Source organism: Rhipicephalus microplus, chromosome X, assembly GCF_043290135.1.
Source record: "Rhipicephalus microplus isolate Deutch F79 chromosome X, USDA_Rmic, whole genome shotgun sequence".
NCBI lineage: Eukaryota > Metazoa > Arthropoda > Arachnida > Ixodida > Ixodidae > Rhipicephalus > Rhipicephalus microplus.
Window position 1 is genome coordinate 300,644,633 of NC_134710.1, and position 16,259 is coordinate 300,660,891.

At 45.6% G+C, this 16,259-nt stretch overlaps 1 protein-coding gene across 1 annotated transcript in view; it reads left to right on the top strand.

Annotated features, from left to right (window-relative positions):
* LOC119162114 (histone-lysine N-methyltransferase SMYD3) overlaps positions 1 to 16,259 on the top strand; it is a 56,484-nt gene that overhangs the window by 9,916 nt on the left and 30,309 nt on the right. The window contains exons 3-4 of the mRNA XM_075879435.1: positions 14,104 to 14,214; positions 15,961 to 16,030. Of these exons, the coding sequence (XP_075735550.1) occupies positions 14,104 to 14,214; positions 15,961 to 16,030 (181 nt within the window). The remainder of the gene's footprint in view (positions 1 to 14,103; positions 14,215 to 15,960; positions 16,031 to 16,259) is intronic.

Genomic DNA, 16,259 nt, shown 5'->3' on the forward strand with positions numbered 1-16,259 from the left:
ACCCTATGAACAAAGGTTTCACAAATAAGCACTGTAAATCTGAACGCGAAACCACCCGTTGTCGCGCAGAGAATCCTGTGCCTTTACCGACGGCGTAGTTGGTGAGTCAAAAATGCGAAGAACAAACACCACGAATCGACTCAGGTACCTGCAGGACAATTGACTTTTCTAAAAACAGAGTCATGCCAGTGCTTGAAACTCCTTCCGAAAAAGACCATATGTATGCATGCGTTACGACGGGGTAACGGCAAAGGGGGTTACAGTGCTGAATATCAGCTTTTATAACAACGTAATAACCGTTACTTGTGCACTCCTATGACTCAGAAAGCTATAGATATACAGTCTAGCGTTGCTCGACCCTGGAAGAACACACCTACTACAGACATGCAAATCATATTAGGGTATACTGTGGCGTGTACATTGTTTCGATAAAACTGACCACTGCCCTCTACCGTGAAGGCTGTCGTTACGTCGAACCATCAGCTACCATTCAGACGCCAGTGTTTATTCGGCATGCCTCGTTCAAGGTACACACAGATATCAATTCACATTGTAGCGCTCGGCTCAAAAAGAAAAAAAAACGTTGAGGGGCCCTTGGTGGTATCTGCACGCACGTAGACTCGCACACACACACAGACACACGCCCCGCCACGGTGGTCTAGTGGCTAAGGTACTCGGCTGCTGACCCGCAGGTCGCGGGATCGAATCCCGGCTGCGGCGGCTGCATTTCCGATGGAGGCGGAAATGTTGTAGGCCCGTGTGCTCAGATTTGGGTGCACGTTAAAGAACCCCAGGTGGTAGAAATTTCCGGAGTCCTCCACTACGGCATCTCTCATAATCATATGGTGGTTTTGGGACGTTAAACCCCACATATCAATCATCAATCAACACACACACACATGCACACACGCGCACACACGCACGCACACACACACCACACACACGCGCACGCACACACACATTATTAAGGGAATATGTATGACAACACTGCTTCGTGTGTCAAAGCACGAACAAGCTATTATTGAGTGCTGGTGCCCTGTTGAGCCAAACTACAGACCAGAGGTCCCAAACTCACATCAGCTGCCGGGCCGCAGTCACGAAATGCAGTCTCTCAAAGGGTCGGCAGAGTGATATAAGATAGCAAATGGGGGAGGCGGGGATGAGCAAGGTTTTCTCAAACGTTGCCGTTTGAATACCGTATCCCGTATAAGGGTCATTTATAAAAAACAAGATTTACACAATGTATACAATCTGGACTCCGATCCTCAACACACAAGAGTATTCGCATGAGATGCCTCACGACAAAAACGCCCAAGTCACGTCTGTATAGCAGTACAAAGCGTTATTAATCACGACAGGTGAGAAAATAATGCGAGCATCATTCTTGCGAACAGTCAGAAAGTCATAAAAGAAATATCGGATGATGAGTGTCATGTGCGTGCGGCCCGCGTGCCGTGCGTTTGAGACCCCTGCCATATGCAGTGCCCTGCACCTTTGTTCTCTCTGCGTTCGCTTTGAGTTCACTCACTGCACACACACACTGCACTGACTCAGTCACTGCAGCCAAAGGATTGTGGATACACAGAACACATCACAAACTTGCAAACAGCCCAATGATGTGAGGGAATGTCTGTGCGCGTGACTTTTTTTCGAAATATCGGTGAACCCTGCACGCATGTGTTAGAGCATGCGTGCACAAATGTGTGTGCCCTTTGTTACGGGTAACTAACGATGCGTCCATTACGTGTTTGTGAGGAAACATCCATGCGGTGTGGTCACGGCATCTCTCGGAAACGGTGGGAAAATTCCCGGCACGCCGTCGCGACGCTTGAAAGAGATGGTTCGGACATACCACGCACCTGTCTCGCTCGGAGTCGTCGGCTAGAGCGCGATAGCATAATCGCGCCATGCTCGTATCGCCTTTCCAATTGCTAGCCTGCTTTCGCTCCTTGGTTGATACCTGAACCGTGCCTCAAGGAAAGACATTGCATGTAAAAGGTATGGCTTGCGGACGAGGCTTGGCTGAGCCAAATAGCTTTGCCTTACAAGGCCAAGCGAGCCCTGGAGAGAGCGTCCAACCCCAACTGCCTGTATTTAAATTTTAGATGCGAAGTTCTTTGACTAGCCAGTGAAACGCTGTCCCTCCGTCCGCACCGCTCCCCTCGCTGCAACTGTTGGAGTGGTGCCAAGTAGCTCACGCCCTCCTAGCAGTGCGCGGTGACGTCTCTCCCCCTCGCCTGTCACGCACTCGCCACGTGTCAGCTCTCTGTCGCTTGACCCTCTCTACCGCTCGCAACGTTCGAGCTCACTCCTCACGTGGGCATCATCTCACCCGCGCCACCTCGCTCCATCTGTCGGCGGGAAGAAGCCGCGAGCTGGCGGGTGCGCGTGCCTCGAGAATCTCGCGGCGCCGACAATAGAGAGTTATAGTTTACCGTTAGCGTGATATCGGAGGTTAAGGGAATGGCGTTACCGTGCAGCAAACGTACGTTGAGGACAGCGTCTTATAGTTTAGCGAGATAGCGTTTACGTGCCCCAGCTGGGATGCTGGCGCCGCCTATCGGATGATTAATAAGTTAAAGAACAGCGAAAAGGAAAATAAAACGAGAATGTTTGCCTGTGCCACCGCGCGAAGCATTGTTAAAATTTTACTTTAGTAATAATGAAAGTAAATAAATGTGTACCACGCACCAAACGCGAAAACGTTTATGTTGCCAATCTGTTTACATCGATCTTCTAGTTAGACCTAGAGACGTTCAAAATGGGAAGCTATCTCAAAAATTATGCTATATTATCTGTAAAACTCGGTCATCGAAGCTAACTGAAAGCAAGCGAAGCCATTTTAAACAGTTGTTTGCTGCGAACGAAGTGAATCTTTCAACAGCTACGCTAAAATCCCCTCCAAGCAGGCGTCCGAAAGCGCCCCATGCTTTACGTGCACAATATGCTAATGCAGTAACGTTAAATCTGAAAAATAGCGCGCGTACGGTAAGCGGAACGGGTAACGTACGTATTTGCGCATGCGCACTTACTTCGGTTCCGCTATCACGGTACACCCGATATTCCGATAAGCCCGGTATACTAATACTGTCTAATGTGGACATCGCGCCGCTGCTTGCCGCGTGATCGCGCCGACGGGCGGGACGCCGTCGCGGCATGCTTCCCGCTAGTGTGCGCGTACCTTTCCCGGCGGTCACCGACGTTGCGAGGGTTAGCGAAGCCGATCACGTTCGCGAATGGCGATGTCAACACCGACGAGGCACGAGCCAGGTAAGCCGAACGCAAGCGTCGGCAGTGGAAGACCAGTGACACCAACGAGGTGCAAGTCAAGAACACCGGTCGCGTTCGAGAATACAGACGGCGCGCGGTTAACACCGACGAGACGCAAGCCAAGAAAGCCAGTGCAAGCGTCTTCAACGCGTCCCGCCTTAGAAGTGTGGCAGCTTGGGCTAGTTGGTATGGCATGACGATAGTTATAGCGCGAGAACAAAACGACGACACAGAGACAAGAAGGACACGAAAGACACGAGCGCTCCCGTGTCGTTCCGTTTCAAATAAGCATTAGGAAGCTTTAGAACACCGCACCGCGGGCCCTTGCGGTGCGGTCGCTGCCACTACGCATACGTCGTACGCGAGCCGCTGTTTGTGTTGGCGGCCCGCCCGAAGAAAATCCTAAATAGCGGGCGGCGTGTGCGGCCCGCAAACGCTGGTGCTGAGGCTATGTGTAGTTTCCGTGCATTTGAATTTGTGGGGCAGCTAACGTCCCTAGATTGTTCCCTATAGGGGGGGGGGGGGGCAAACGTTATTACAAAGCTCATATGGTGCCCGCTATGTGCGCAACGCTTGCAGTGCCTGCAAACGTTTTTCTAAAAGTCCCTATTTACTCGAGTAAACGCTACACCGAGTTTAGCTTCAAACCGTTCTTCCTGCACCCGCGTCGACGCCCGTTTCAACCGGGTTAACGCCGTGCGCACCGTTGCTGCTTCGCAACCCGCCGGGGTTCCCTTCGGAGAAATGGTCCATAGTTTCTTTTTTTTCTAAATAAAGTTTGTTCCTCCTCCTCCTTGAATTTTCGCTCACGGCCTACGTTGCTTTTTGTTGCAACCAAAGGCTCCGCGCCGCCGACACCGACAGTGGTATTTCTGCGAAACGAGCTTTTTAACGCTGTCGCGCTGGAAAAAAAGAAAGTGGCGTCGTTGTCAGCTGCTCTTTCACTTCGCATAAAATCGAGTCCTACAATGCGTGGGTTCTGCCGGGATTTTTACTTTTTTTTTGGCTCTGCTATGCTGTACACGAGCAAAAAGCACTAGTCTATTTAACGCGGATTAGAAGAGGGCATGACGAGGGGTGGAAATGGGGACGTGACATATGAGGCATTGAAATAGAAGACAACTCAGCACCTTGACTTGACATCACGATTATGTTTCACGTGGACAGCGCACAAACGTGGTATTCTTTCATAAACGACCCAATGGTCAGGTTTGAAAGAAGGAAAAAAAATCGCCGGAGGACGCAACTTCCCCGAAGGCGGCGTGAATGTGCAGCCAGATGCAGCTCATCGCACTTGTCTTCCGCAGTGGCGAAATTGGTTAGCGCGCGGTACTTTTACGACAGTTCTCGTGAGCTATGCCGCGGTTGTGAGTTCAGGCCTCACCTGGGGAATGCGTCTGTATTTAAATTTTTATAATTGATGGTTATGTGCTGTAGACCAGTGTTTTTAAACACGCTTCCCGCGGACACCTTTTAGCGGCCCGACGTGCATGTGACCGTCATCGTAATATTCTTCCCCCGAAAAGTTTGTTCATAAACTACATAGGCGTGATTGACCTTAATCATTCTTTTATCGAAGCGCCCCATGTAGTCACCATGCTGTAAAACATAACCGTGGAGCGAAAACTTTATTTTCCAGAATTAGCGTCCAGATTGTCGTAATTCTGGAGCTCAGTATCGACATCTTTCCCGCTTGCATCAAATTTCATTCACAAGAGATCCATACATGACATATTGGAAACGCCTACTTCCCAGTTGAAACATTAGCTGGAATTTTGTTCAAATTTTTTCAGAGTCCAAATTTTGCCTGATGTGACCATTTTCCGTGTGAGTTTACATCCCAAAAGAGGGTCTATATTTCCCTACCGTCAAGTTCAACGAATACTTCAGTTAAAGTGTTTTTTTTTAATTTCGTTTGCGCAGTGTGTCGTTCCCCGTGCTATGTTCTAAGTGTAGTCATATTCTGCGATGATGCTTCTGTATTTCATTGGTACGGATCTTAGGGGCTCGAGTTCGAAACCCTTTACCACCAAATGACGATGATGACCTTTAACGCCTTCAAGATCGCCAACCTCACGAAGGGTCAGAAGAAGCCCTTGTAGTTCTGATTATCACAATATATTTCATCACATTTATTTGTTTATTGATGTACAATATATATATATATATATATATATATATATATATATATATATATATATATATATATATATATACTGTAGACCCAGTAAAGATACACGCAGGAGGGACAGAAAAGTACAATTTAAACAGATGTATAATGAAAAGGGAACAAGCACTAAGATTGAATAATAACACAATTCATTAACAAGATCTGAAGTATTGAGCGAAAATAAAGAACTTGAAGTCGGAAATAACAAACATTTAAAAGCGCAACAATTTTATAGGTCCAAATGATATATTAGCAGAGTAACAAAAAGATGCACAAAGAGCAACGACATATTCAAAAACTAATTGCATTCATAGCGTTCATGCTGCATAAATTATAGCTACGGATGAGTAGTTCCAGTCAGCTATGGTATACGGGGGAAAAATAGTATTTGAAAATGTTAGTTTTCATGAGATAATGTGTTACAGATTCTGCATGGCGATGTCTCGTTGTGCATGCTACAAGTATCTTCAAGAAACGATGTTGATGTCTCGTTGGGAATGCTACATGGCTTCAAAAAATGATGTGGTCTAATAGAAAAATGATTGTTCTTCAGAAGTCTATGATTTTTACTTCGTAATTTCAATGTTTGAATGTTTTCATGTAGCATAAGAATCGTTGGGAAGTCGGTTGTGCGATATTCTGAAAAAAAAAAAATAATTGGACTGCTTTACGCTGGGCTTCTTCCAAAGCGTTAACGTTAGATTTCGTATAAGAGATCTACACGACACGTGCATAATCTATAGTTTATGACAGATAAATGCAAGGCAGCTTTCCGGAAGCATATATCTTTCGTAAATCTTCCCACACTCCTCTATGTGTGGAAAGTAGAACAGACAGATTTCCGGAGGTATAGCTTCCGTAACGCTGTCTTTCAAGTGTTGGAAACATGAGCACTCCAGGCTAAGTTGCTTGTTATTGTGACACAAAGATATATTTCTATACACAAACTTCTATGAGAAGTGTAGAAGCAATGCTGCACAAAAAATATAAATTGTATTTTCGCTCGTAACTTTCATGAAAACCAATCTGTTAGCATTCATGCAGTTCCATATGCCACTTGTAACACCATCATGCTATGTTGTGAAGGTTTGAATGAAGCCTGAGCGCCTTGATCTCCACTACAAGGTATTTCGTTGAATGATACGCAGTCGTCCGCGATCAGCCTCATCACCACGGGTGGTTTAATTACATCAATAATGCCATCTATATCAACTAAAATTAATAAGGGTCCTAAAACGTTGCCCTGTGGGACACCCGAGCTTACTGTAAAATCGCCTAAACATTATTGTCAATTGCAATGCACTACTTACAGTTACGTAATAAATTAATTAGATTAATTAGGCATAAAAGCAGGTGAATCAATTTGAGTTTTTTGTTTAGGTGAGGATGCGAAACAAGATCGAATGTTTTTTTCTAAAATATTGGTAAATTACGTCAATTTGTCCAGACCTATCAAGCCGAGTAGCGAAGTTGTGAACTATAGCGGTTATTGGGTATCAGTACACATACCTTTACGAAATCCATTCTGGTTGTCAGACAAAAGGCGCTTATCAGTGAGGAATTACTTAATTTCTTTTGCTATACTAAGTTCTAGTAGCTTGCAACAAGACGACGTTAGTGATATCGGATGATAATGAGTCGAAATCGTAGCGTCACCCTTTTTAAGTAGAGGTACGACACGTTCCTTCAGCACGGTCACTAGAAAATATTGGAGGAGAAGGCAGTGATGCTTAAAAAAAAAAATCGCATATTTTTTCTGCGTACCTGTGAACGAAAGCATTTGTTATACAATCTGGTCCACGTGTTGATGCGGTTCTTAAGTTAAGCATCAAAGACACTATACCAGGTTTAGAAATTATATTAGGTGGTGAAACAGCAGGTGTAGGGTTCAAACATGGCGGAATACATTAAGAGGAAAAAACGCTATGAAAATACTTGTTGAAATGCGCCGCAATACTTTCTTTCTCCACTACTAGGCAACCCTGGTGTACAATTTGGTCAATGGGCCTTGCTTTTTTCTTCAAGAACTCCCAAAGTTTTTCAGCGAAAGACCACATAAAGTTTAGTAGAGTGTGCTTATATAATGCCTTATACTTTTTTTAATTTGACATCAATTGGTTTGATGTAGATTTAATCCTTAAACAATATTACGAGAGCCACCCTGTCGTCTTCAGGCTTAAAGTCTCTTTTAACTGCAATGCTTCCCGTCTTACCCAAGGGTTTTCAGGAAGCTGTCTCTTGTTTTCTTAGGAATTAAATTATGAAGACAATGCACGCATAAGTTCTTGAATTTCGCCCAAACATCAGTAACATCCCCACCATGAAAAATGCTTACACCAAAGTCTAAAACGCTTTCGTCTCTGGCGTTCAAGAAATCACTGATGGTAACCTTTTTACATATATTTCCGCTACTTGACCATGGCAGACAAAAAAAGTACACCATGTAATGATCCAAAACACCAGGTTCAACAGATACAGAGTAGTCGTCAATGGCTTTACCAATAAAGACAAGATCAAGCATAGTCACCAATAGAACACGTGTCGGTTGACTGAAAATTTGTTGTAAGTATAATGGTACGAAACAATCTTGATCAAACAATCTATGCTCCCATTGAATTTCTGGTAGATAAAAATCCCGACAAGAAACATCTTATGGTGAGGAAACAAGGCCATGTGTTCGCGCAGGTCATGCAAGAACTGCGGAGGTTGGCACGCCTGCTTTCTTCTTCCAAATCAGTCAGCTTCGTTTCCAAGGATTCAACTGTATATCCCAGAACGTCAATACGAGTGATTGGTTTTTTAATCTAAAAATCGAGCGACCCAATCAACCATCAGTTTTATTTTCATATCACTTTGATGCGCTCGAAGGGCCGCCATATCATCAGCATTTTGTTTTGTCCGGACTACAACGCTTTTAGCAGGGATTCAATGCCAATTCAGTTCAATATCGCCACATATTGAAAGCAAGCACGTGCAGAACAACATCATGTACAATGCTAATCAACCATTAGCGGGCTCAGCAAGACCAAAAATACCGCGATGATTCCTTTTAATTTAGCTCTAGTAGCCACTGATCTGCACAAGACAGAAGAATGTCATATGAAACAGCATGCTCATCGTTGGTCTACCGTTCCACTCAAAGGGTAGTACCGTCGGTGATGCCGTATAAGTTGGTTCGCACTAGTCACATGATGAGGTTTATGCATGTGCGCACAGAAACATAGATATCGTCCTGTTGAGAAGAGGCTGGTGCGTCTTCCGTCACGCGGCACAAGGTCGATGACGCGTGGAAGCGACGGTTCACTGTTGCTGTAGCTCTGTTTCGGTAGAGATACGTTCTTGTTGATTTGTCATTCCGGTGAAGCCACGAAAAAGCTCCCGCATAAGACACGAGAATGGCTTATGAGAAGAATGGCTTTATTATCATGGCGCGGAAAAATCTCCTTACAGTCGCGAATAGTGTGGTCATAATTACTCACTTCCTCTCGGTATGCACAGTTTTAACAGTGCCACACAACTCACGAGCCGTAAAGACGTTACGCACGTTACTTCCACCTCGGCTAAAGCGTCTCAAACTATTATGGGTGCCAGGTCACTGTGTATTAAGGTTAGATGAAATGGCTGGTTCCTTAGCGTGAGCATCGCTTGAGTGCCTAAAAATTAATGATCTTCCAGAAAGATAATAAATTACAGCTATCAGATTTAGAAACCTTGCCATTTGAAGTGATAGGATGAAAGCTATAACAACATGGACAGAATATCAGCATCTAAAATTTCCACAGAACGCTCAATGGACTCATTCTCGGCGAGCCGAAGTTGCGATCACGAGATTTCATTGCCATGTGTCCCCTTTTAACTTTTTTTTTTGCTCATGGCAGCTTTGTCGATACCACCCCTGTGTCAATTCTGAAGGTATGTAGAAAACATTCGGAACATTACTTTTTGACATGTTGCAAATACACATATATTAAAAGATACTACTTGTTACTCCGCTTTCAAAGATAAGGAAAAAATTAACTGCGGGTATTATATACCAATCTTCGGTGCCTCAGGTTTGGGAAATTGCCAAAGGAATGTTTTTGATGTGGCTTGCAGTTATTGATTTGTGGGGTTTAACGTCCCAAAACCACCATATGATTATGAGAGACGCCGTAGTGGAGGGCTCCAGAAATTTCGACCACCTATAGGGTTCTTTAACGTGCACCCAAATCTGAGCACATGGGCCTACAACGTTTCCGCCTCCATCGAAAATGCAGCCGCCGCAGCCGGGATTCGATCCCGCGACCTGCGGGTCAGCAGCCGAATACCTTAGCCACTAGACCACCGTGGCGGGGCTGCAGTTATGTTCAAGCTTCTAAACGTACTTCATGGTAAATCTTCACTACAACGAATATTCGATAAGTAATGTACCTATACATTAAAAAATAAGGTTACCTATACGTTAGAATCCGACATATTCCAGATGGCTATGATCAGGTTGTTTCCGCAGACTCATCTACTGGCGCCTTTTTACAGTGAAATCTGAATTTTTAGATATATTGCAGTCTTCCCTTCTTTGTTTAATTCTTAATCATTCAACATTGTTCAAATTATCTACTAAATTTAAAACTACGACATCCTGACCCATCCCCCAGAACGGGTATGCGTCATATTCTGCAAGGCACAAACAAACAAACAAAAAGAGGTAGACAAAGAACATATAGATGTTGAGCACGAAGGCAGTGGCACTGCTTCCGCGTTCCACGGCCGCTACGGAGTTTTTTATTTATTTTTCTATGATAGAGACCAGTCGGGGTGCACCCATTACGTACAACGACATCACAAAGCACTTTTGCCTTGAACACCGCATTTTTCCACCCCCCCCCCCCCATGCCAAATTTAACAGACCGCAGGCGCTAACCCTACACCTATTACAGGCCCATGCGTACCCAAACCTTGCCAAGCTTCACGTTTCTGTACTGATGCGTACCCCAGCGACACGTGTCCCTCGTGTGGACACATGGCGACACTCGCGCACATGCTTTGGGAGTGTAGAACAACTCCTCCAGACTCTACCTCCAACAAGTGGGAGAGGTCCCTCAGGAGCTCACTTCTCGGCGACCAGCAATGGGACGTCCAGCAGGCCCACGAAGCGGCCGCGCACTCCCTCTCGGGTCCCTATACGTGGGAGACGCCCTCTACGCACTAAGCGCGCCCTGCAGGACTAAAATAAAAATTTTCCATTCCATTCCGATGTTCTAATTTGTCAGGTACTTTTACGAGCATCTGATCTATCGCGCATGCTGTCCAATTTGTCGTAGGCGGTATAGGCCACAAATGTTTTGGGTTGAAGGAGTTAACCAACCGAATAGTAACATTCACGTACCGCTATGGAGAGCCTTTGACAGGGCGGCGACTTCAGGCAAACAAAGCGCTGCCGTGATGTCTCGCCCTCCGGGCCATCTGGACAAATCAGCAACAACGCAACCGAGTGACTCCACGACAACACATTCCCCATGTCAAAGACAGGATCGATGAGCTTAATAGACCTTTGGCACTCTCGGCTTCCAGAGGATTACCCTGTGATTCCACGCTTTTCGGCAGTTCGTACAGCATCACGATCATTTATGCGTCTGAGCCATAGAGTAACATGAAAATGACAAGAGTGGTCACTCGGGCCAAAAATCGGCTGAGCTATTCAGCTTCACCCCAACCATAAGATGGCAACGCATCATTCACTGCTTTAAGGAAACACGCGTACTAGTTATTTACTACAGTATACCTTTTCTAGTGCATTATACGTGTGCGTATTTTCGCGTATGTGATAGTGGTCTGAATCCGTCTTTATCGTCTGCAATTGTCGGCTCAATAATGTCGGGCTGGGATCAGGCACGAATCGGATGCGAGAGAAGTGCACGTGGCATCGACGCGACGGCAACATTGTCATGCTCCGTGTTCACGAGCATTTACGGCAACGAAGAAGCACGGGCGATGCCATAAAAGATGTGTAATAATGGGCCCTGCGTGCGTCGTGGTCGTCGCTTGATTCGTCTGCCTCTCAGCTTGGCATGCTGCTAGGTACGAATGCCATCAATACTTCAAGTGCGTATTATATTTGTCATTGAAACCTTAACTTAACATTTCTGGCATTGTGCTGTTTAGTGCAGAGATCTTTTTTGCATTCTTCACATCGTGTACTGATTTCTTGTATTGCTTCACACGAAAGAAAAATGCTTGGAATGCTTCGCAGCACGTTTGCGAGAAAATTATTTAAGTATGGCTCTACTTTTAATTATTTAAAATTAATAAGTAGAGCCATACTTATGTGATGCTTTTGCGCCTTCTGCTCCAGCATTGCGGAACATGCTACCACTGCACAGGCGCTCCAAAGGAATTTTCAGGAGAAACTGCTGCAGTTATTTCGAAAAGGGCGCTTTGCTCCCCCAAGGGATAAAGTGTGTGCAAAAGTTGGCACACGGCATGACGAGAAGCGGCCCTTGTGAAGGAAAGCGTCCTCAACAATTGTGACAATGGTGTCGTTATGGCTCGCACTCGCGTGCAGTCGTTGTGCGCTGGCTATACATAAAAAATACAACCAACTATTAAACATACAAGAAATTAACCCTGTCTGTCAGAACAGTCGCATCTACCGAGGGAAAGTTTGAAGGGACATAATTATTTAGAATCATAAATCAAACTTTGGAAATTATAGTGGCATTAATTACACCCCAAATATAGGTTTATTACACTCACTTTTAAATCAGATGTTACAGATTCCAAACAGTTTTTTTTTCCTTCATTACAGCGAAAGCTGTCGTGAAATTTCCATAAGCGACATTTTTGGCGCCGTAGTTGTCCTACGCCGCCGCTGTATCCGCAACCACTATTGCGCAAAATAAAAAAAACTACAAAAAACTATGGATCATCTTCTCGAAGAGAACCCAGATGGGATGCGAAGCAGTAGCGGTGTGCAAGGCGTTGACCCTGTTTAAACGGGAACCGACGCGGGTGCTGGAAGAACGGTTTGATGCGAAAATTGGTGTAGCGCTTACTCAAGTAAACGCTTGTTTGAAACGCATAGACACGGGAGGCGGGACGCGTTGAAGACGCTTGTGCTCGGCTTTCTTGGCTCGCGTCTCGTCGTTGTTACCCGCACGCCGTCTCTATTCTCTAACGTGATCGGTGTTCTTGACCCGCACTTCGTTGGTGTCGCTGGTCTGCCACTGCTAACGCTTGCGTTCGACTTCCCTGGCTCGCGCCTCGTAAGTGTTGACGTCGCCATTTGCAAACGCGATCGGCTGCGCTAGCCCTCGCAACGCCGGCGACAGCTGAGACAAGTAGGCGCACACTAGCGGGAAGCATGCTGCGACGGCGTCCCGCCCGTCGGCGCAATCTCGCGACATGCAACGGCGCTGCGAGATTCTCAAGGCGCGCGCAGCGCGCGCGCCTGCCGGCTTGCGGCTTTTCACCGACAGATGGAGATAGATGGCATGAGTGAGCTGATGCCCATGTGAGGAGTGGGCTTGAGCGTTGCGAGCGGAGGAGAGGGTGAAGCGAGAGAAAGCTGACACGCGGAGAGCGCGCGGCAGGCGGGGGAGAGAGACGTCACCACGCGCTGCTAGGAGGGCGTGAGCTACTTGGCACCGCTCCAACATCTGCAGTGAGGGGGAGCGGTGTGGACGGAGGGACAGCGTTACACAGGCTAGTCAGAGTTGCTTCGCATCTAATAAAGCAGCACATTATGAAAATTAAATATTTTTACTGGTTTACTTTTCCGCCGTGGCACGGCCTTCAGTGTTCATTCTGACGAATACCATGCCATGACCGGCGAAATGTAAACCAGTGAAAATATTTTGGTGTGCTCCTTTATTTCGTGACTATACGTGCACCGGACCTACAGAATGTTTTAAAACCAGATATATACAATATTACGGCTGACAGAGCGAGGGATGTGCCCCTCCCCCACGCCATGCACTCCTCATGAAAAAGACACACACACGCGCGCGCGCACGCATGCACGCACGCACGCACGCACGCACACACACACACACACGCGCGCGCGCACACACACACGCACACACACACACACACACACACACACACACAACAAAACACACAAATGCACGCACGTACACATCAAAAGCACACAGCGTCCGCAATTTTCTTTACTGGGTGGCTTTAAAGATGTCGGTTGTCAGTCATAAGATAATCACATCATTATGAACAATGGAGCGACGTTTATTATCATCCGGCCGTTGGACACGCTGGCGTGTTACTGCAAGCAGTGCACGTGTTGAACCATTTTTCGAACAGTCCGGTTCGCCGTCGGCTGGCTAGTCAAGTGCGACGCTAGTGTTACCACGAGAAAGAATTACATAAAACGTGATAATTTTTCGAAAAAAAAGAAGGTACACTTGCGTACCAACAAAGCTTTGCCCTGAATATTCTCCTTGCGGTAAGTTTTTACGAAAGATTTTTGTGGATAAGGTATTAAGAGAATCAAGTACTGGGCAGCGTGCTTCATTCGAGGATCTGAACCAAGATTTTTAGGTGATTTCTACGAGTAGTTGGTTGTTGCTAAATACGAAGTTTTCAACATTTGTGTTGCTTTGAATTGTCTTTCCATGCAAACTTGTTTGGTGTGGAAATGAAACCGTCATGTTTCGCAATGCTCGATAACGTAGGCGTCAGCCCTGTCCGAGCATCTGCCTGAATGCTGCTACTTCGAGGAAGTGTTCCCCTACATTCCAGACGTCACCGTGCGCCTTCTCACTCGAATGGTACACAAACTGCAGGTGAGTGCTGCGTTCACCTGAACTCGGCCAAAACAATGATGTGTGACCTGTGTAGTGTCGGACAGTGCTATACATGCATATATCTCATGCAAATTGCGACTGCGAGGCGTTAACCACTGAGCCACGAAGAAGCACCGCATCTCATGCAAATTACTTCTGATACTTTATAGATAGTGTACCTGGTTCTTAATTGTTGGACGCTCTGCCCTGATTTGTCCTTCTTGCGTGCCACGAGCGCTATTTGCAGTCGATGCCGTCAGACGAAAACCATTACTGTTCTGTATATAACTATATTTCATTACATTGTGGCGCTACTGAAAGGAAGGGTTGTCTGCTGAGTGTACCGACAATGTATGACATAATGTCATAAGGCCACTAGTGTAAAGAGGATTTCCGTATCCGGATGACATATAGACTTTTAACGCATTCGCACGCACAAACACACACTAGAACACACTACAACGCGGGCACGAGCATATAGAAAGTACATAACAGATGCACACACTTGTGTCAATTTCATATATTAAAAAAAAACTTTATACAACGATAGGGCCACATATTTCTCATGTTGCCAACGAGACCCACAATATGTATGTACATATAAAAAGGACATCTCTAGAATAGTTGCGGTTCCTCAGGAGTTTCGGCTCGCGCCTAAACGTTAGTGTACTGGTGTTTCCGACTTCGATCTTCGTGAGGATCAGGCCACCGCTATACCAAGATGCAATTCCACGACATTGCGCTGAGAAATCCATTCTTACGTCAACTGTTTTTTTTTTCCTCCTATTTCCAAGTTGCGCTACTTTTCACGATAAGCGTGGTCACTTACTCAATTCATTTACGCAACCTTTACCCAGCTGAGTTTTCACAGTAATAATATCAAGCGAAATTCTGTTAAAAGAACTTACACGTCTGTTGTCACGCAAGTTTGTTTTTTTTTATGAAAAAGCTGCCGTCTACACAGGCATTTTTTCCTGGTGCATTGTGTCGTTGCGGCAGCTTTCGTCTAAGAATGAATGTAGTCTATGATACATGCATGAATAAAGGACTATTCGCGAAAGTAGCAAAAGAAACACGATTCTTCGTTGTAAACTTCTTGATCTACTCAAGCGATGAAAAGCACTGCATCACTCGAGTGCTCAAGCCAGTTCCGATGTTTAAAGTCCAGCCAAATGGTTTGTTTGTTTTTTGTTTGTGTGTTTGTTTGTTTGTCGGTCAGTCGGTCCTTAGTGTCGGGGCACAACCCACCTTAGTATATAGGCTATATCAAACGAACAGTACCTTATTTTGGAGTTACTACATTGTTTACGAGCCGAGTACGTTTAGAAATAGTTGTTTTAAAACAGAGCATATCTTTAAAACAAGTATCAAAGGTATATAATAAATAAAATAAAGGAAAAAACTCAACGAGCTAATGGGCTTGAAAATAAAGTGAAATTATACCCAAACTTAACATTCTGTTCGTTTTGTTTCACGTATAGAAAATCGCATGCGGCTTGAAAAACGTTCCTGTGGCTAAAGGCCACTTCTATTACCCCAAAGAAAAGAAGTACCGAAAGGAATAAATATAAGGCCTTCCTACGGAGAGGTTTATTTGCAAATAACCTGCATGTTAAAAGGAAATGATGCGAGACTCACTCTCGTTGCAGTGAAGGCACAGGGGTGACTGTACCAGACCAGACGTATAAGTGATTATAGTTTCACAAAACATTCTCGTCTCTTCGCCGCTTCGCCTCTTTCCCGCAGAAAGAACGGATGAAGGACTGCAAGGAGATGGTGCAGGGTGACATGCGGACCCTCGAACAGATGGAGTCGCGTACGTAACGAACGCGCCGCACGGCGAATGGTACTGCATGAACCGATTCCTGTCCCTCCGCCCTGGCTCGGCAGTGATGCTTCGTACTACGCCGAAAAATCCCCATTCAGAGACATGGAAATTCCCTGATTCGGAGATGTTTCTCTGATAATGTTCGTGAAATTCCCAGCATATTTCCCTGTACGATGCAGTACTAATTTAAGCCCCACATCCACGCACGCATATTACT